Source organism: Urocampus carinirostris, chromosome 8 (genome assembly GCF_059441175.1).
Source record: "Urocampus carinirostris isolate Australia breed hairy pipefish chromosome 8, RoL_Ucar_1.0, whole genome shotgun sequence".
Lineage (NCBI taxonomy): Eukaryota > Metazoa > Chordata > Actinopteri > Syngnathiformes > Syngnathidae > Urocampus > Urocampus carinirostris.
Window position 1 is genome coordinate 16644380 of NC_142356.1, and position 20433 is coordinate 16664812.

At 38.8% G+C, this 20433-nt stretch overlaps 1 protein-coding gene across 2 annotated transcripts in view; it reads left to right on the forward strand.

Annotated features, from left to right (window-relative positions):
• Positions 1 to 1702: 1702 nt before the first annotated feature.
• hhip (hedgehog interacting protein) overlaps positions 1703 to 20433 on the forward strand; it is a 51920-nt gene continuing 33189 nt past the window's right edge. The window contains exons 1-4 of one of the 2 annotated variants that reach the window (XM_088341773.1): positions 1703 to 2382; positions 10702 to 10894; positions 16578 to 16722; positions 18552 to 18753. In XM_088341773.1, coding sequence (XP_088197899.1) covers positions 2080 to 2382; positions 10702 to 10894; positions 16578 to 16722; positions 18552 to 18753 — 843 coding nt within the window. In that variant the 5' untranslated portion in view covers positions 1703 to 2079. Of the gene's footprint in view, positions 2383 to 2594; positions 2679 to 10701; positions 10895 to 16577; positions 16723 to 18551; positions 18754 to 20433 lie in introns of those variants that run through there. The other variant, XM_088341774.1, reaches the window with a different exon arrangement.

Below are 20433 nucleotides of genomic sequence, written 5' to 3' on the forward strand. Positions count from 1 at the left end.
TGAGGAGCACGATGTCAGTCTCCAGCACTCTCTCCAGCCCCCATTCCTCGATCTGAATAGGTTCTTGTTGCGTATGAGTCAGATTTGGGCACAACACCGGCTCGGGAGCTTTTATACCCGTGGTCCACACAAGAAAATGACGCGATGAGGAAGCGGAACAGTCGCCGGCGTCTTTTTTCCGGCCATACCACAGACGAACGGCGGGTTGTCAAATTTTGCGCATTTTCCATCCCGGGCAACCACGGGCAAAAAAAAACCGCAAAATTTTAGCCGTGATTCAGCCGCAAATGTCTGTGTGACCGGCCCCTAAGTACAAGAGCATTTAAAACTCAGTTAGGCGTTGTTGACATATACTTAATAAAGAAACTATTTAACTTGCAACTTTTAAAGGCCACCTCAAACGACGCACCCCACCGGTAAACAATAATCCCTCTCAAAATCCCACGCTTGAATTCAAAATACTTTAAGTGTCATCTTATTTGTTTTAACTTCAATGACAGTGAACTTCTAAGATCACCTGTGGAGTTGACAGTGCTCTCGTTAGCCCGCATCCCTGCGTCCTAGACGCATTACTTTTGCTGGGGACGCATCGTGTCAAATCAACTTTTTTGACACGAAATTGTCATAATCATTTTTTAACAAAGATTTACCGCACTCCAAACTTTTCATGAGGCAGATCCGCCATTGTTGTTTTGGTCTCGCGGTTCAAGTTTTCGTCTGCACGCCGATCTTCAGTTCGAGTTGTGTAGTGAAAGTCCGTTTCTTTTTAAAGAACCGCCTTTTTCGGCTCAACTCATTAAGGAGAGCCGTCTCTCAAACGGCTAACTTGCTTTGATGCATTATATTACGAATGATTATGTTGTATAAAGAAGTTAAGAAAAAAAAGGAAGTATAAAAGGAGAAATTGAAAAAAGACAGGTTTGTGGTGATCCCTTTTAATCAGTATATTACCAACAATAATTTAATGCAGAAAATGAATTACTAATTTGAATAAGAAAATGTATTATTCTACTTAATCATATTTGCATGTATTTTTTCCTTCTACAGTGAACGTCCAAGCGACTTCATTTTGAACTTTTTTTTATAATAAACCTCATTCATGTCGAGCAACTCAGTATCACAACAAAATGTTCATTAACAATATATATGATATAAGGAAACACATGTACAATATAACATGTTAAACTACATAAATAAACATGTTTGAAAAAAAAAAAAAAAAAGATTTTTTGGGTATTTTGTAAGGGAAAATACGACAAATTTTGGGGACCCATAGATCTCTGTTGGGACCCATAGATTTTTGAGCATGCGAGTCCCCGGGACCCATCACTTTTCAGAGATAAAATGAACACTGGACCAATGACACGATTTCTGCAGTTTGATCCTAGAAAGACTCATTTCCATGTATTTACAGGTTGGGGAAATGACGGCACAAATGCATTGAGAGAACAATATTTGCACATAATAGATGTCTTTGCACATAGATACTGCAGTTGCATTGCCATCCAAATACGTCAACTAATACTTTTGTGTGTGCACATCTGAGCAAAAGTGCACACTTTTCCCTGCAGCCAGGTGACTGTGCGTGAATGTTTGTGTGTGCGCAGCGCGCGCCCCCACCGCACATATACGTCACAGCGCTCTTCTCGCGCGCTGGTTAAAAAGAAGGAGGAAAGCGCACTGGCAAACCATGTGAGCGCCCCTCAGGACTCGCAGAACAGAAGAAGCAACTTTTACTGTCTTTTTCCTTGTTTTTGCCCCACTAAATGCATCCACACACCGAGGGATTATCATTATTATTATCAGACGCAAAGGACGCCAGGTCTCTGCTTTTGAGGATAAATGATCACCTTTTTTGCTCTTTTCTTGGGAAACGCTGGTAGTTATTATTGTTATTAGGAGACGGACACCTGCAGCATGCATGTCATTGTAAATCTAACAAGCCCCTAAATATACAGCGTTTTAATAGAAGAAACTGCTTCATTTTTATTCTATTTTTCTGCATTCGTCTGCTGTTGGAAATATTGGGGATTCATTTTTTTTGGATTTGACTGATTTTAAGTTGTTTACAAAAAAACAATGAAGCACTTGCAGTTTGTGCTGGTGCTGGCAATCGCCGTCAATGTTTGGGAGTGCGGCGACGCCAAATTCGGATCAGAGCGCGGTGGGGAACTGAGCGCCAGGCGGCGACGCTGCTACGACGGTAGCCTGCCCAAGCGCCTCAAGAAGCGGGAGAGAAAAGTACTCTTGGACGGAGGAGGCTCCGGGACGACCACCACAACCGGCGGCGGAGCTGAAGTTTGCCACCGGCTTTATCCTCGAATCTCTTGCTGTCCAACTCGGAGAGCTGCGTACCAGATCGCACACCGCAGGGATGCCAGGGTAAACTTTACAATGATGGCTTGGGGGCTTTTTACGACCTTCGTCATGCTGTTTTATTGTGGGGTTTTTTTCGGGGGGGGGGTTGTGGTTCAAGTGGGTGTAAGTTCGGGTTTTACCGTAAAGTGACCTTTTTAGAGGGAAACTGTTTTAAAAGCTTTTGTTTACGTTATTTTGTTAACATTTACGTTACCTGCTGCTTAGCTTGTGGGCTCAGTTGTTGCTAATGGCGACCGCTCCCACGGTTTGTTTTCAATCGTGGCTGTGAAGTTCACGCAAAAGTAGAATTGGGTTACGAGGTAAACTCTGTTTTTTTGTGAGTTTTTAAGTTTTTTCATGCAGTGAAAGCAAAAACTAGCTGCGCTCTTTCGTGCACCCACTACTGTTTACGTAAAGTCGCAAACTGTAAGGGAAGGTGATGCGGGTACGTTAACGATTTCAGCATTTCTACCTGTTGGGTGAAATCGAGCGTCTTTAACGTTTTATATCACGTTTGAATAAGTTATACCTATCGTTGAGTGAGGCGGAATAACTAATATGAGTCACGGGGACGTACTTGTCAAATGTGCCGTTCTTGAATGCCCTTCCGTCCTCCTGCTGTTTTAACCTGACGTCACTTAGCTACGGATAAATAACGTAATTTATTTGTCTGTAGAACAACTTTTTCTGTGTCTTAGCTGTTCCTTTGCCATGTTGTTGAGTTTACAGAGTTTTTAATGTGATAAAATTCAACGGGGAGGGCAAAAGACAGGCTGTATGTGTGAAGTTCATAAACGCATCCCGTTACTCGAAACAAAACAAGTAGATTTAATGAAAAAGTTAATGGATGGTAAGTTCAGCTAAAACAACGTTAAAAATACAATTATTGACGCCGGTTTATTTTCAATGTTTCATTTGTCAAGGTAGGTTTTAAAGAGGGTGCTCTAGTTGTAGTTAAAAAAGTTGTAATAAATATTTTTTTCTGTTACTAGGTATGTGTCAGCAATACCCAACTGAGTTGAAAGCCCTTATGCTTTACCATTATTTATTCACTGTGCCTATCTGCATTTATATTACTTAAACAAAGATGTCCGAGGCGTAACACATTATGTAAGAGAGGGAGTGCTGGAAATTGACATCATGCTCGTCCCTGCGTATTTTGCTTCTATTTGTAAGAGTGGCATGAACATGGTGAAAGTAAGAAAAGGCTGCTTCAAGTCCCAAATCCAACCCCAAGTAAGAGAAAAAAGACGAGCATATTTGAATGCATCTAAGAAATTCACGTATGAGCACACACATCATGATTGAGCTGAGGCTGCAATGATTACACAGGCCAGTAGATGATGGCAACGAGTCAAAATGTTCCAAATTCCGTACAGCTCATTTAAACTATATCAATAAGAGAATAATATCAAAGATTTTAAGTAAATTTAAAGAATCCCCAATGTCTCAGCTGCAAGTTGGCCTCTTATTAGTAAATAAAAAATGCAAAATTGCAAAGGCTTTTCATGGAATATGCACATGCGCGCGCTAGCTACAACTTGTAATCCAGTTATAAAATCAGGGGTAAAGAGAAAATACTGCCATGAGAATGACAACTACCATTAAGCGCTACAATACATCAGAGATTTTTACATGAGATACATTTCCACAAAATGTGATAAGTTACAAACAGAAATTTTATTCACAACAGTTAATAAGAATTACAATATTCTTTATTGTCATTGACAGCAACGTAGTGCACATTGTTTACAATGAAATTATTAGTGACACCAAACATGTAAAAAAAAAAACTTAAACTAAAAAGTTAATACAAAAAGTTTCGTCCATGCTGTCTCACCTGTGTTGCTACTTCTGCAAAATTAACCTCTTCAACAAACGTGCGCATGTCCTCTAGGCAGCAGTGATATCATCGAGTCATTTCTTAAAGGCTTGCACATTGAGCTTTTTCCAAATATTATAATCAATTTGTTGCCACTAATCAAATAATGTTGGGTGGTTCACAGTGGCACACCAGAAAAGCGCTTAGGGCACATTTGTTGAGAAACAGTGTTATACAGAGCAAAAACAAACACAAGTTCAATCAACATAAACAACAACAGATGTTATTTCTACATGCCTTACTACTCATACTATAGTCCTAATAGACTTTTTTTTAGGGCAAAAGAACATTTCCAGACTTTGTGCAGCTCAGTGACTTCTAAGTCATTTGTGAGATGTCATTCTTCAAGGCCTCCTCACCCTAGTCTGACTAATGTAGAACCATTCCTAGAATAATTCTGGGGGCTCTGACTGATAGTTGGGGGGTGAGGTTAGGGCTATCCATATTATTGCATCATTTAATTTCCTCCAGTCATGCAAATAGGCCAAGAGAGAAGGGAGTTCGGGGGAGGCTGTTGGTTTGAAAGAGTCGACTTCTCCTCCCAGCTACACTGCCCACACACGGAGTCCATTCTGATTATGGCCAAAGAATAACAAGACCATTGTGTTTGTTGGTTTCGCTAATGGGTGAAGTTGGAGAACATCGGCCCCCGCCTTCTCTCACCTTCTCTCTCCCAGTCATCAACTCCATCCAAGTGTTAATGCCTTTGGGAGTCACAACCCCGTCCACCCCCCCTTCTCTTGCAAACTAACTTACACTTATTCCCCTGAGCATAAGTGTTTTGTTGGAGCTTAGCGTTGCCTACATCACTGCTGCCACTGAATGACAAGTGTTCTTTTCAGAGGTCAGGATGGTAGTTTGATAGGCTAAAATGTCTTCCAATATTAAGCTATTAAACAGTTAATATTTCTCATCTCATCTCTCATCTCATTAGCTACACCGCTTATCCTCAGTAGGGTCGCGGGGGTGCTGGAGCCCATCAAAGCAATCATTGGGCAGTGGGCAGGGGACACCCTGAACTGGTTGCCAGCCAATCGCAGAGTTAATATTTATATTTCATCTAAAATAAAATTCCCCAATATATGTCTTCAACTATGTGACTTAAGTCACATAAATCAAAGCCACTATTTGTATGGACTTGCCAAAAATGTAACCAGCTATTCTGGAAACGCACCCCTAATTTTTTATCGAAAATTGAGATAAAATTTACTTTCGCTTTTTCTCAGCTCAAACTAAGAATCGTGATGAACATTGTTGAATACATGTGGCCATGATTAAAATAATTTAACTTTAAACATTAACTTAAAGCAATACCTAGATAAAATTTACAACTTATTTATTTAATGTCCTTGAACGTCTGATTCATCATTAGATACCTCAAAGAGTTGTTTCCCTTGTCGTGCTTTTTGCTCTGTCTTCCATCTTCCAAGGCAACTTTGTTTTCTCCCTTCTCTCACATTTATCTCTGGTACCGTGAATAAAAGTAGTGTAATAGTGAGATAAAATGTGATGCCTTCATGTATACCATATGGATCTTTGGTTGCCCAAGGGGTAAAGATGTGGCGCTCTCACTCTTGCAACCCTAGTTCGATTCCTGTTGCATCCAATGTGTTGAGATTGTATTTGACCTATCAGTCATTGCACGAATGCAGTAACATACTACAGTAAAACCTTGTGTATAATGTGCACCCAAACTTTGAGTAATTTTTTAGGTAAAAATAAGTGCATTATATATGGATAAATACGGTACTTCCATTTGCTTGCAAGTGCAACGAGGAAAACCTTGCAGTCCAGGTTTTTGTGCTCAAACAGAAAGATGTGTGTCTGGATTCATTTATTCATCTAAATACGTGCAAATATGTTTTTATTCAATGCAAAATTGTCCTCAAATTATTGAACCAGGTGTGCCAGATTTCCCAAATTTGAATGCATTGAGCCTACACAAGCGCCATTGACTTTTTTCGCCCCGGAAAAAAGGGCCACAAACACAAAGCCTCACTTGTTTCACTTTGGACGGCAAAAATTTTGGAGTCTTTCCCAGCAACATATGGACGAGGAGTATGGCTGAGAGCACACGAATGCTACTCGCTGTGGATTCTTTGCCAGCTCATGCCACTCGGAGTCACTAGGCAATTTAAAGCAGGAGGGCAGGCATGCCCACCACGCTGCAGGGCGTATGCAGGAGCACGTGCAGGGCTTGAGTTGTCTTTTTTATTGAATGGAAACAATTGCTTGGATTCAAAACATGCTTTTGTGTTTATTGAAGGACGACTTCCTTACAATGATATGTTTATAGGCCACACTTGTCTAAATGCCGTATTTGGATTAATATTGTGCATTTTGTAAAAAAATCCTACAGTTTTTATCCATATTTGCGGTAGCTATTTTGAAATGAGCGTAATTCCCAGTTTCACGACCAATCACGGGTCACCTGGCTTCGGGAGCCTAGCCATAATTGGTAATTAGCTGAAGCCTGAGCAACATTGATGTCATCTCTTAAAATGGCTGCTTTCGGAGATGGATTAAAACTGGTGGATACTGCTTGAAAATTGATCATTTACAAACTCAAACCCCATATTTGGACTACAAGTGGCCCAAAAAGAGTATTATTTGTATATCCTTTCGATTGACTTACACTTGACTGTACAGGCAATTATTTATGTTTTATTTTAAATCATTGGTTAGAGCAGGGGTTGGCAACCCAAAAATGTTGAACAACCCACGTTGGGCCTAAAAAAAAAACGCAAAACAATGTGTGGAGCCGCAAAATATTAAAAGTTTTATACAAGCCTTAAAAGGAAGGCAGCACATACTGTAGATATACATGGTATATAACCAGGGGTTGGGTAGGGTTACTTTAACTTGATTACTTTCAATTACTTTTGGATTACTCCAATACCAAATATGCTAATAAAAGACAAAAGAAACTAAATATGAATACAATTACTAAACTTTGTGCAGGCTTGGGGAGTAACGGAATACATGGAACGGCAAAAATGATGCTGGCAAGCTGTTTGGATTTATTTTCATTTTGTTTTTGTCGCATTTTATGTTAGTTTTGCCGGAGATCAAAGAGATCAAAGCCAGGAGAGAAAGCTTACCTCGTGTTGTGAGTCATAATTTTATTCGTATTTAGTTTCATATTCAGTAATCATTTTAAAGTAACCCTACCCAACCCTGTATATAACTATATTCATTGGAAAACGTTAAGAATGTTTGTGTCATGTATACCCTTCTTCACAAACTATATCATTTTCCACCGTAAAACATTTTCTAAAGCACGCCTGGTCATCCTGGAAGGGGGATTACCTCATGTGAGGTCCCTGCTCAAAGTTTCTTCATTTTCCTCCTGTAGAGGTTTTTGAGTTTTCCCTTGCCCTCATGTAGGTTTTAGATCAGGGGATGGTGTAATAATAGTCTGTGGTTTGCAATAATCTGTAGTCTGTGCAGCTCTTTGAGACTCTTTGTGATTAAGGGCTATACAAATACACATGACTTGACTTGACTTCAAAACTGGTTGGATTAGCTGGCCAAAATCATTATCATGAATAACAAAGTGGGGGTCAGAAACTTGTGCATCGAGAGGCGCGTACGGCGCTTTAGTGTGGATCCCTGGATCGCTTTCAGGAATGAATTGAAAATAAATATATGGGAAAGGAAACTACAGGATAATTTGAAGATGGATTTCTATAGGAAGACAAACATGACATAATAATTTTTCCAATTTTCAGGGACTATCTGGAATAAATATTAAAAGGTTAACTTTTATGTTTGAATCCCCCTTTTCATTTTAGTTAAAACAACGCTTTATAATAAAGCTTTTATTTTGGGGCAGTTCCAGACTTACAGATATTTGTTTTGTTGTTTTTAGGTTCGTCATGGCGCTTTCAAGATTTGGGGTTGCCGACCCTTAAACTAGAGGTTATGCTGCCTTTCAGATTGTACAAACATGTTGCCATTCACACCGGGTGGTGTTGGACTGTTCACAATTCTCCACATACGTATACATAATCAGCTTGGCACCGGTGCTTCTTGCTACCTTTTTCGGGTAAACACAGCTTCCAATCGGATCATCTTTATCCTTCAGGGGCAGTTTTTTCTGCAATCAAGAAAAAGTGTCAATTGTCTTTATGCTGGCTTTCGGTACTCACTGCTGATTGACTTGGACAGACCGCTAATTTGTTGATACCAAAGACAGGGAACGGTGTGCCTGTCTATCTCTACATTTGTGTTTGGACATGGACCTCACACAGAGCAAAGTGCTGCCAGCCTGCCTCTGCCTCCTCCACTGCTTGCCCAAGCGGCAACTCCTCTTGACCCGAACCAGATTACGTTGTGTTTTATTGCAGTTGATTTATTACATAAATAATCAGGTTCATTTCTTTTTCGGATTAACTCTTGGGTTACTAGCAATCCCACTAAAGTTAAGGTTGCATTTCTTTGCTCTGATTTTACTGTTTGTGTTTTGATGTACCTTGACTGTGTTTTGAGCTTTTTCATTTTTGTCCACTTAAAAAGGTATGTTCTGTAGCTATTGGTTAAACCCGATTGGTTCTTTTGATAGTCTGTGGCATTTTTATTACATATTTTATTCTGTTTTGCACAAAGTGAAATGTGTTTAATTGCAATTTTGATTTTCTTTTTAACTTGATGACAAAAAAGTTGAGTAATTTGGTCAGAGCATCAATTTGAGCAACTAGAGATTTTAATTTTTAGACACATCGTCTGTGCTTAATTAAAATTGTTTTATGGATGCCTCAATCTATTTCAAAATTGTCTTAATTTTAAGATGTGAAGTTTACAACTATAGTTAATATAATTCATGTTCATCCATGAAGCCTGATATATTTGTTTTAAAGTGGAAGATATGTTCTTTTTTATATAACACCAGGGAACTAAGAAGCTCATCTTGACACCTTCTGACATTCTAAAGGGACTTATCATACCGCTCCTTATTAATGTAGCCTTAAAACCTCACTCCAGCTTCCATACTGACATTACAGCCATATTGGGACATGCTAGCCAACCACCACCCATCAAGGACTTTAATCATCTAAACTATCCAGTAGCAAGTCAAGCAGCGCATTCATCCGTGAAATAAGGTTCTCCTTAACCCACCTTTAAAGTACAATGGTTTTAGTTGAGATGACCAGTGTTTTGATTAGCATCAAAATATTTCATTTTTGAGTCATACCGTTTAACATCGTAATCATGCGGAACCTGTTTACTAATTTCCACTTAATCAAGCATGTGTGGAAAACTAACTTACATACATTCATAGTATGGAACCTGCAGAGTGACAATATAGGCAAATACCGTATTTTCCTCACTTTATGGTACACCCCCAGAATAGTCTTGTCAAATATTTTTTACACATAAGCCACAACAAACTATGAGGTGCATTAAATTGAAACTACATTAAGAGCTACCATGTTTATTTGTAGGCTCTTTATATGTCTGCGGCATATAATAATGCTTTGGTTAATCAGTTCATAAGAATATTGCTGTTTAAAATTGCCAACGGAAATCAAATCCAGAAATCACGGCGGTGAGGGCGTCGCCATTTCGACCCTAGACCACCAATTGTACTAATGACAAAGGAAAAGGCATCCAAGCTTATCTCATTATCCCACTATTTTTACTCACAGTGCCAGAAACCGTGATATGCATCGTGCATTTTTCTCTCCACTTCTTCACCTGTGTGTAAATAACCTCTCAGTATGCATATATACTTAAAGCTTGTATAGTACAGTATTCTGTTGACAGACTTTCTGTATTCCGTTTTTGTGGTTCACAACGTTATTGACGCACAGGTGAAAAAGTGAAGAGACTGTTTAACCTATCAAAATGTACTGTGCAAATCAGTGTTTCTGGCACTTTGAGTTGAAAATGTGTGATAATGAAACAGGCTCTAATACTTTAGTAGGTCATCTGTACTATTGGTTCCATGATCCTGGTTAGAATCGTGTTGCAAACAATGTATATTGTCAAGTCATGTTTATTTGTATAGCCCTTTATCACAGGGAGTCTCAAAGGGCTGCACAGACCACAGATTATTGCAAACCACAGACTATTATGACACCATCCCTTGATCCTAAAACCTATATGAGGGCAAGGTAAAACTCAAAAACCTCAAAATGAGGACATTTAAGAAACCTTGACAAAGGACTGCACATGAGGCGATCCCTTCCAATCTTATCCACCATATTCTGGGGTATATAAGGCACACCGGGTTTTAACGCATACTTTCAAATTCCTGGCGAATTTAGGAAGTGCCTTATAATCCTGAAAATATGGTCCTTCTCTAAATATACAGACGCTTAACTTCTTCTTATGCCTATATTTATCTGGAACAGAATGTACTGAAGCAAGCAAACGCACGTCTCTTTTTCCACTGTAACATGTTTAATCATCACCAAACATTAATCAGGTCCCTGTGTACGTGTGTGTGTGGTCCCCAGATCTTCTCCACCAACAACACAGAATGTGGCCGTCTGCTGGAGGAGATCAAGTGTGCACGTTGCTCCCCCAACGCGCAGGTGTTGTTCCACCCGTTGGATCCTGGTAGGATGCCACACAGGGAGCCCGACCTGCCCCAGCTCTGCCAGGATTTCTGCCGCGAATTGTACTACACCTGCCGGGGACACGCACCCGGTAAACAGTCCCGACACACAGTCTCCGAATCGCAATCTTTTCCTTCTCTCACAGTCGGTTAGATGTTCCTCTAGGATTTATTTAGTCAGTGTTTTACTTCATCTGGCCTCACCTCCATTTGTTGTCGACCACCCCTCGTTTGTTTGGTGGCTTGTCCTCCCTTTTTTCGCTTCTCTATGCATCCTCTTACTCCCTTGCATCGTTTTTTGGGTGCAAGCTTATTTTCATTAGTATCAAAAACATAAATTTTTGTGCCGACTTTGATTTTTGCAACCCCACACACTCGCGTTTGTGTTACCTTCTGACATCAGCCTGGGAAAAAAGTTCTATTTGGGTTTGGATACAAACTATTTTGATGAGCGGTAACAAAAATCAACACAAGCTCAAAAAGTCAGTCATGGAAGAAAACAATCACAGTGAGAGGACATTCTTAAAATAAATCAAATCATCTGGAAAGTGAGCTAAATCTTTTCGACAGTGGTATTTAAATGTAATTTTTTTTTATAAAATGAAAACTGGTTACCGGTACATTTTTTTGTAAATTTCAGATGCCAGGCATTTTAGTTTTAGTTCGAGGTTCTATATTTTGTTATGGACAGTTGCTATGTGTACCGTTGTTACGCTAATGCAGGAAATTTTCCTTAGAGGATGTAATGAATGACATATGCGGTAGATTAACTTGGAGATAGCGAGTCAGTTTGTTAGAACGCCGTCTGACGAAAGGGTTTGACTCGACCGACCAATCAATCAGAATAACGTCTGTTGACATCATCACGTATCAGTATGAAATCATGGACGTAGCTCTGCGGCTGGTTAGCTAGAAACCTTGCCTCTCAAAGTCAGTTTTAGTTGCTTCTGTGGTAACCAATAAGCAGCACTGGTGACAACAGTTGTTACACAAAGGTTTGCTAAATAATATTTAAACTTACCGGTTTATCGCCACACCATCACAGGGCTAATCGATGCTAATATGTTATTAAGCTATTATTAACTGTTGTCACCAATATGTAATGAAATGATCTGCATTTATATAGCGCTTTTCAAGTCAATGAAGACTTCCCAAAGCACTCAATGTGCTTCACAATTACCTATTCACACACACTCACACCCCAATAGCGACCGTGCAGCCATGCAAGGCGCCAACCTGCTTATTGGGGGCATTAGGGGTTCAGTGTCTTACCCAAGGACACTTTTACTACAGAGGAGCCGGGATTCGAACCGCTGATCTCTTGATCCCCAGACGAGCGCTCTACCTCCTGAGCTATGCTGTAGTACAATTTTCAAACAACTAAAAAAGTCTTTATGTTGTTATTTGTTGCAAAATCATCAATGAATTATTCAAAAATGAAGTACCAAAAATGAGCTGTCGATAATGTATTGCTGAAAACAATTCTAATAAAGAAATGTAGTTGAAATACAGGAATATGAAGATAATTTTTGTTATTTGGGTTATATGTTTGGAAAAGACACGCATGTGTCCGTAAACATTTAAAATGTACATGAATGGTAAAGTTTGGTATTTTAAAATTGTATTTGTCGTAATTTTTAGATTTATCTAAAAAAAATAATCACAGAAATAAACACTCAAATAAATCAATGTCATTTAAAACAGATTGGGGAGAAAAATCGTAAAGACTACTACATACATGCCAACCTTTTGACATTAAAAATAAGTTTATTTTATCGCATACCATATTTTACAAGCAAAACGCAATCAATCTCCAGAATATACAAAAGCAACAACATGTGCTTGTTTAAAAACAGTAATGGCAAACTTTTACCAAAGTCAAAATGCGATCATTGGAACCGTGTATTCATGCACTTAGTCCCACTTTAAAATAAAGCAGTCATAGACTGGATAGTAGTCTCAAGTAGAGATTTTTTTCTGTTGTTTTGATTTGAAAAAGTAGTACAGAGACCTATCGCTACTTTGCGCTTTGGCTATTGCTGGTTCACTGCTTTGCATATTTTCAATTTAATTGTCTTAATTGTCATTGATATCAATGTATGGTTCATTATGGTCAACGGAGAGCACACAGCAAATGCTGCACGGGGCAGATTGTGTGTGTGTGTGTGTATTGGGTGCGCGTGACTGTCTGTGTGCGTTGCTCTGATAGGCTGGTGTATGCTGTCAATCAAACAGCTGGGGTGGGAGAGCGCTCAAGTCAATGGGTCCAGGTAAAACAAATGGTGCCAGCTAGCTTTTAGCGGCTAGTACATTGAAAATAAAATCATCAATCAAATCAGACTCTGAGGAAAGAAATGGTGATCACAAGCAGGTTCTCCGTGGATTTTTATCGCATACGGGAATCTACTGAGGCGGCATCTGGAGAGAAAGCAATAGCGAGGCGGCAGGTCCAGCATGGTGCTATAACTAGGCTAACAACTCTCTGGCTAGTCACAAACACCAAATCCATTACCCAGGAAACGAATGACCTGGAGCTACAACTCGTGGGAAACCGCTACATTTGGAACAGTTATGTTTTAAACATCGCAAGGACCTGTCGAAATCCGAGGAGCCCCGATGCTAGCATGTAACTAGCCAGACGCTCACTTAATTGTTTTCTTACTCTGAGAAGAGAAGCCCTACAATTTTTGGTACCTTTGTACGAAGACAATTCGGTCCACTGATTCAACTGAAATCCTGTATTCTCTTTTTCAATTGTAATCTGTAGTTGTTATTTTGTTAAATTCGTAAACATTACAGACGGTAATGATGTCATCTTGAGATAAGTTTGCCCATTGGGGGCTTATATGAAGGGGTGATGCTACTTCGGATATTTTCACTTTTCGCGGGCAGTTGTTGTCCCCATTAAACACGATGACTGATGTATTTCTTGAAAACTGGTTGGTGTTTTTAAGGAGCAAAAAGTGGTAGTCTAATGTCTAAAGCAGTTGTAATGACTGGTATGCAAATGCTCAAAATTTTGACCCTACAGAAAGCAGACACCATTCAACTGCTTCTTTTGTCATCGCAAAATAACTCTTTGAGGAGATGCAAAAACACAGGGAACACGTTCCAAAATGTGACCAAACACCTTGCCTGCATGCGCTGCAACAGAACATTTCAACATAACCCATCCTGGTCCGTGCTGGCAGGCATATGCCGCGATATTAGCTCACGGCGCGTAGCTGAGGTGCGCCGTCTGCTTGGAGCTTACTGCCCGGGAGCTGAGACACATGTGGGCTCAGGGAGTCAAAGTGAAAGAAGAAGCAAAAAGTCTGAAAAGACGAGCAACGCCCCCTCCCTTTTCTCCCACCTCGTGTTGTGCTCCTTCTCCGCAGGCCCCCGCTGCCACAGATCAGCATATGTGGTGACGAATGACACATTTATTTTTCTACAAAGCCAGTGTGTATGTAAAACTGCTGAAGTGCATCAAGATGTCAAGTACTTAGGCCGGGCCACCCAGGTTGCCTTTGGAAGATAACCAGATGGGAGCTTCAGTGCCGGCAAGCCACGAATATGGACAAGTCTCTGTCTCTCTCTCTCTTCCCCCTCTCTATATCTCCCTTCCACTCTTTCCCTCTCTCTTACCATCATGCCAGCTCAATCGATCGATTTTTTAAACTTTTTTCCCACATTAATTTAGATGTACTCATAAATATATATATTTAAAAACCTCCGCAAGTGTTTCAGGGCTGCATCAGCCACATTTTGAGTTGGTTGTAGAACATCATATTAGGTCATGATGAAAATATTATTAATATAAATTTATGAGGACTTCATTTCTGTGTGCATATTAATAATGCTTCCACAAATTGAAAGATGAGATTATCACTTTGTCAGCCTAACAAAGTTCAGAATAAAATTGTAATTAAATTGTTTAAATTAGGAAAATTAGCACAAAAAAGTAATAGTTGGTTTAGTCTACTAAACGTCAATGTAAAGCACCTATAGCTACATTGACTGTTATACCGCAAAAACTAAAATCTGACCCTAGAATTGTTCTTACTGTCAGTTAATTTTTCCAATTTAAGCAGGTTACATTGATTTTTTTTTTTTAGTAAAATTAGAAAACATACTTTAAATTGTATACATTTATACAATCTTTTATCGGCTAGATCAGATAGTTTTGTGTTCTTTGTGTTTTATTTAATTGTAGGAGAATATATGCCTTGAAATAAACAAAAGGGCCTACCATGTGCTAAATAAGACAATTTTGCAAATTTTAAGCATATTTCTTCTTCTCTTTTAAGAAAGATAAAAAGTATCTTAAAATGAGAAAAAAGTCTATTGTATTTAACCTGAGAAAAACCTTTATCTGATAGTGTAAGAATGTAATTTTTGTATACTCTTATCATTTATCTTTAAAAAAATCTGAAAAACATCCTGACAATAACCTAAATACTCTTATCTAGCAGATGGCAGGAAATGAGCTCGTTTTAAGGGATATTTTCTACCAGGATTGGACAAATAACAAAATCCTTGAATTTTTTTATTTTGCGAATAACAGTGCTTATTAAACTCAAAAAAACGAGTCAACATCTTTAAACAAGAAAATGACACTTAAAATAAGCAAAATCTTCTGCCAATGGTCTAAGATCCTTTTTTTGCAGTTTAAGATCAAGCCAAATAATTGCAAATGTCGTACCTGTGCCGTGTGAAACATCCATTTGGTCTTACTTCAACTTCCTACAGCTACTATTCCCTCCCACCATTGCACTCCCTTCCTCGATCTGATCTCCCACACCAGCGTGCCTAAGATAACTGCGGACACAAGCGGGTGGGTGGTATAGCCAGCCCGGTGTTTTTGTGTTCTTTTGATCACCGTTTTGTGTTTAGATGTTGAAGGGGGATATCCTATCACCTCCAATTTTTGCTGCGGTCAGCCCTTGACTCTTGGCAGATGAAACGAAGGGGTCGAGGTAGCACCTTGTTTGTGTTTTTATCATGGCTTGATTTGCTTTCCTCCTTGTGTCTTTCTGTCCTTTGGCTTTGACCAAAGGGAGCTTCTAGCGCTTGTGGAGGATGGAAATTTTGAAAAGGTTTGTCTAGAAAAATTTTACAAATGTTTTTTTTTGTAGTACCGTAATGTGCTCTTCTTATGGTCAAGCAACATCATTGGACGTCCCATGTTTGACTGTTTAGTATTTGGTTTTAAGGCGAGTTGAGCGTACAGATCTCCATCGACCTCCCAGTCTGATACATGATAGTTTTGTTTTAAAGGTAAAATTAATATTCTAAACACACTCCGTCCTGTTTATTATATACTGAAGGCCAAACATTTCCCCGAGTTCCTGAGGTTTTCCAATCTCGAAAAGGTCTTTGTTTTTCCCTCACCCAGCAGGCGATGCCGCATTGCAATCATATCATACTGACAGCTGGTGTACATTGTCAATAAATGTTGTTCACAAGTTCGACCATTTATTATTCAATATACAAAAGAATATGTTCAATCGCCAAAATCCTGTCAGAATAAGTTATAGTCACTCTTCTTGGAGTTTTAGCCTGAAACACTGTCCGCATTTGGTTTGGCCAGCTGTTTCTCGTGCGCCTTGTGGTTTGGTTTGACCCAGCACATTCATATCGGATCTGTTTTCCTTTCCTGACCATCACACTTGTCTTTTCCTTCATCTCCAACGGATGCCAAAATCATACGCCATTTCAGTTTTGCTCTGCTCCATATACTGTATAAAACCTACTTACTCGTGTTTCATTAGGCTTTTTATGTTTTCTGCACAGAACTGTTCCAGGCTGACGTGGATGAGTTCTGCCAGTACTATGGCAAACGAGATGCTGGCCTTTGCTTTCCAGATTTTCAACGAAAGCAAGCACAGGGCCAAGATTCCAACTACTTGGGGGATGAAAAAATAGAAGATATCAGCAGGTTTGTGGTTATAGTTTGTTTTCTTTTGGGGGTTGGTTTTAGGCATTAAAACCATGATTGCGTCATTGCAACAAGCTAAGTCAGGTGCTAAACTTTGTTTCGAAAAGAGGTTTCTTTCATGCACGCAGTGAATTTGTCATGTTGCCTCAAGCAAGGCCTTTTATTTAAATGTCATTCTGGCCAAAAGACCATGCTGTACTTTCTACCTCACTAGGCAACATTTTCTGTTTTTCAAAACCAAGGACAGTTCAAGTAACTAACACAGAGCAGAAACAGGCACGGCTGCATTTATTGTTATGTTAGGAACTGGGGGTTGTGGTTTTTTTTTAGATTTAATAAAATCTGTTGAGGATAACTGCTACTTATTTGGCGCTAGTTAAGGCAAATTCCTTAATAGTGGTTTCTCCTATCCCCATTCCAAAATGCATTAAAAATGACAATTTTTTTGTATAGTTTTAATTCGGGACATTGACTAATTTTTGTGTTTCTTGTTGACACACACATGTCTGCACAATTTCATTTCTGTAAGTGAAATTGCCGTCTGGGACTAATTTGAAAAATGTAGAAGAAATTATTTATTGTTATTGTTGCATGTACAACAAAATTGGAGAGCCACTCCAAGTTTCTAAATATTATATACTCTTTATTAATGCATGTAAATCACAAATTGAAGCCAGACAGTTACAATATAGACAAAGTCGGTACTCAAAAAGGAGTATCTCCAAGTACAGTGGTAAATCTTCTTACGAGCTTAATTTGTTCCAGAATCGTGCTCGTAGCTTGAATTGCTCATCTAATGAGCAATTTTTTTTTACTTAAAACATGATTAAAAACTAATTGGTCTGCTACCGTTCTCCCAAAAGTGAATCCTAACTAGTCATAAAACACATCTTCTTGATCACTAAAATAGTAATAAAACTCACAAAATACTGTAATAAGATAAACAAGATGAAATTAACGAAATTATTTTGATATTACATTGTGTACGCTGTATAACATTTTTTTAAAAAGACCGATCTCATCCTGCTCATTTCAGCTCTAATCTGGATTGTCTCTGTCTCTGGTAGCGGATGACAACGTCATCTTAGATTGCTAAAATTGTTGCGTATTCTACATAGTCTGTTTTGCTGTGATTAGGTGCCGCATTGTGTTTTTAAGCTTTGTTATCGCTTAATAACGAGGCTATTCCAATCATCAATTGCACTAGTCCAGACAAGGTCTTCTGAATAACACAATTGTTTTGGGAATATGAGTGAAGTAGAAAAAAACACTTGCATTTCCTAATAAGTGTAGCAAATTAGAGGATGTTAACAGGTATAAGGTCAAGAGACTGTCAATAATATGTATGCACTTATTGTGTACTTTTAATAAAGTTACTTTAACTTTAAATGGACGAATACCCAAAATAATTTTTCAGCACATTTATTTTCTTTTTTAGCCTAGAGTAATTTGCATCCGCAAACGGGATGAACTGATGCTGGCGGTACGCTGTCATGAGTGATGAGCGGTTTCGAGCGGTCTCAAGTGGTCTTGAGCAGTCTCTAGTGGTACCTCTGAGACTGCTCGTAAACTGGATTTTCTTTCGTGTAACAAGCAAGATTTTTGTTTTTTTAGATAATTCATTTGCCAATATTCTCGTGTTTAGAGGTATTCATGAAAAGAAGTAGTACTGTACAAAGAGCATTGAGAAATACAGCGTGTTGTTCTTTACTTTACATTAAAAATAAACATCCAATATAGACTACTGCTTTAGATTGTCCCACGACAGGTTTTTCTTTCCCTTCATCTTCTCCCCTCTCTGATCTTCTTGTATCTCCGCCATTGCCCAGGAAACACAAACACAACTGCTACTGTGCCCAGGAGGTGTTGAGTGGTCTGCGGCAGCCGGTGTCCGTGGTGCACTGCGGCGACGGTTCCCAGCGCCTTTTTGTCTTGGAACGGGAGGGGTTTGTCCGGATACTTACCCATGACCTTCAGCTGCTTAAGGAACCCTTCTTAGACATCCACAAGCTAGTACAGAGTGGACTGAAGGTAAGGAGGAATTGCAAGGAATCACGAAGAACATCCCCGGGGGGTGCCTGCTCACTATTAGCGCTCCAATTATATTGTTATGCCTAACAAGCGACCATTCATCAAACATGATGGCGGCCAATCATTGCGCTATTTTCTGCTAATTAACTGTACATACAGCTCGCATTGTGTGCACCCTTGGCTCTCACAAGATGGCTTAATGACCCACCTAATCTATCCCACATTGTTCCTCAAGCATTACAGTTGTATACCACCCAAAAAGGGGTATGATCTGGCTAAATATAGTGAAAAAGAAGCTAAAATTGTTGGTTTATTCTGAGTTTTTGTGGATGTGTTGGCAGGCTTAATCTTTAATGAAGAGAGAGACGTATTGCATAATACAAAAACATAAGAAAAGATATTAAAAAAGGCACTGTACAGGAATACGTTCTCTAGTATTGTTGTGTTGGATGCGTTCTTTCAAGTGGTGTGGCTTTATACTCTAAAAACATTTCCCCATTAGCAGAACATTTTGCTTATGTAAGTGTAATTTTCTTTGATAATTTTATTTTGTTTTCACCAGGACAGGAATAAAAATCATTCATGAAATAAACAAAACTTTCTACTATAACAGATGTTTTTATCAATCTTGGTAAAAATGAATATTAAAATCATAAAAGATATGTTTTCACAATATCAGCTAATTTTCTTCATTTTAAGTACGTTTTATGTTTTACTACAGGGCAAAAAAATATATTACCGCATTGGCAGGAAATTTAGCTTATCTCAAGTACATTTTTCTTTTTTAAAGATATTTCATTTTGCTTCTTAATTAAAATTAGAACACGATTTTGAAAAAATAAGCTGTATTTTCTTATTCAGCAGATGGGAGATAATTTTGCTTATTTTTTAATATTCCATTCACTATTAGAAAAGTACTCAAAATAAGAAAAAGTCCTCTGGTAGATAAGAATAGTTCCTTTATTTCTTCCAATAAAAATGTTCTTATTTTCTTGGAAATAATAAAGTACCTTAAAAAAAATGTTCTTAAAATTGTCAAAAATCTCTGCCAATGGGAAAAAAATAATATATTTATTAGCATTTATTTATTAGCATATATATATATATATATATATATATATACACTAAAATATCTTAAAATAAAACAAAACAAATCCTTAATATCAATTAATAGCTGAAGATATTTCATTAGTTAAAAGTCAGATCAATTAAAATTCTTGTTCCGTGTGTGAGTTTACAATATTTAAAAGTATCAGTAGCCTCATTATATCAATACTTAGCTGAATAACAGGGTTTCAAATTTTAGCTCAGACGGTGTCCAGTAGATGAGTTTTAACTTTACTATTTCAGCTGCACTGGCAAAGGGGGTGATGGGAAGTGTCTGGCATTCTTCAGATTGTATGAGGAGATGACATTGCTGGGATATTTTGGGGATGAGGAGGAAAAGGGTGAACACGCTCACGGACAGGAAGTCTGCTCCCGCACGCATGGCACTCCGTTTACAGGGAGTGAAAGCAAGCAGAGCATTTGAATATAGATATGGCCCCTTGTGGTACGCTCGGCATGCTCCCGCTTTTTTATCACCGACATCATCACTGGATGTGGGTGAAACCATCGTTACAATGATTCGCTCCCGCAATTGTCGTTCTGTGAACCCTCCTCCCTCCGGTCCACTTCAGC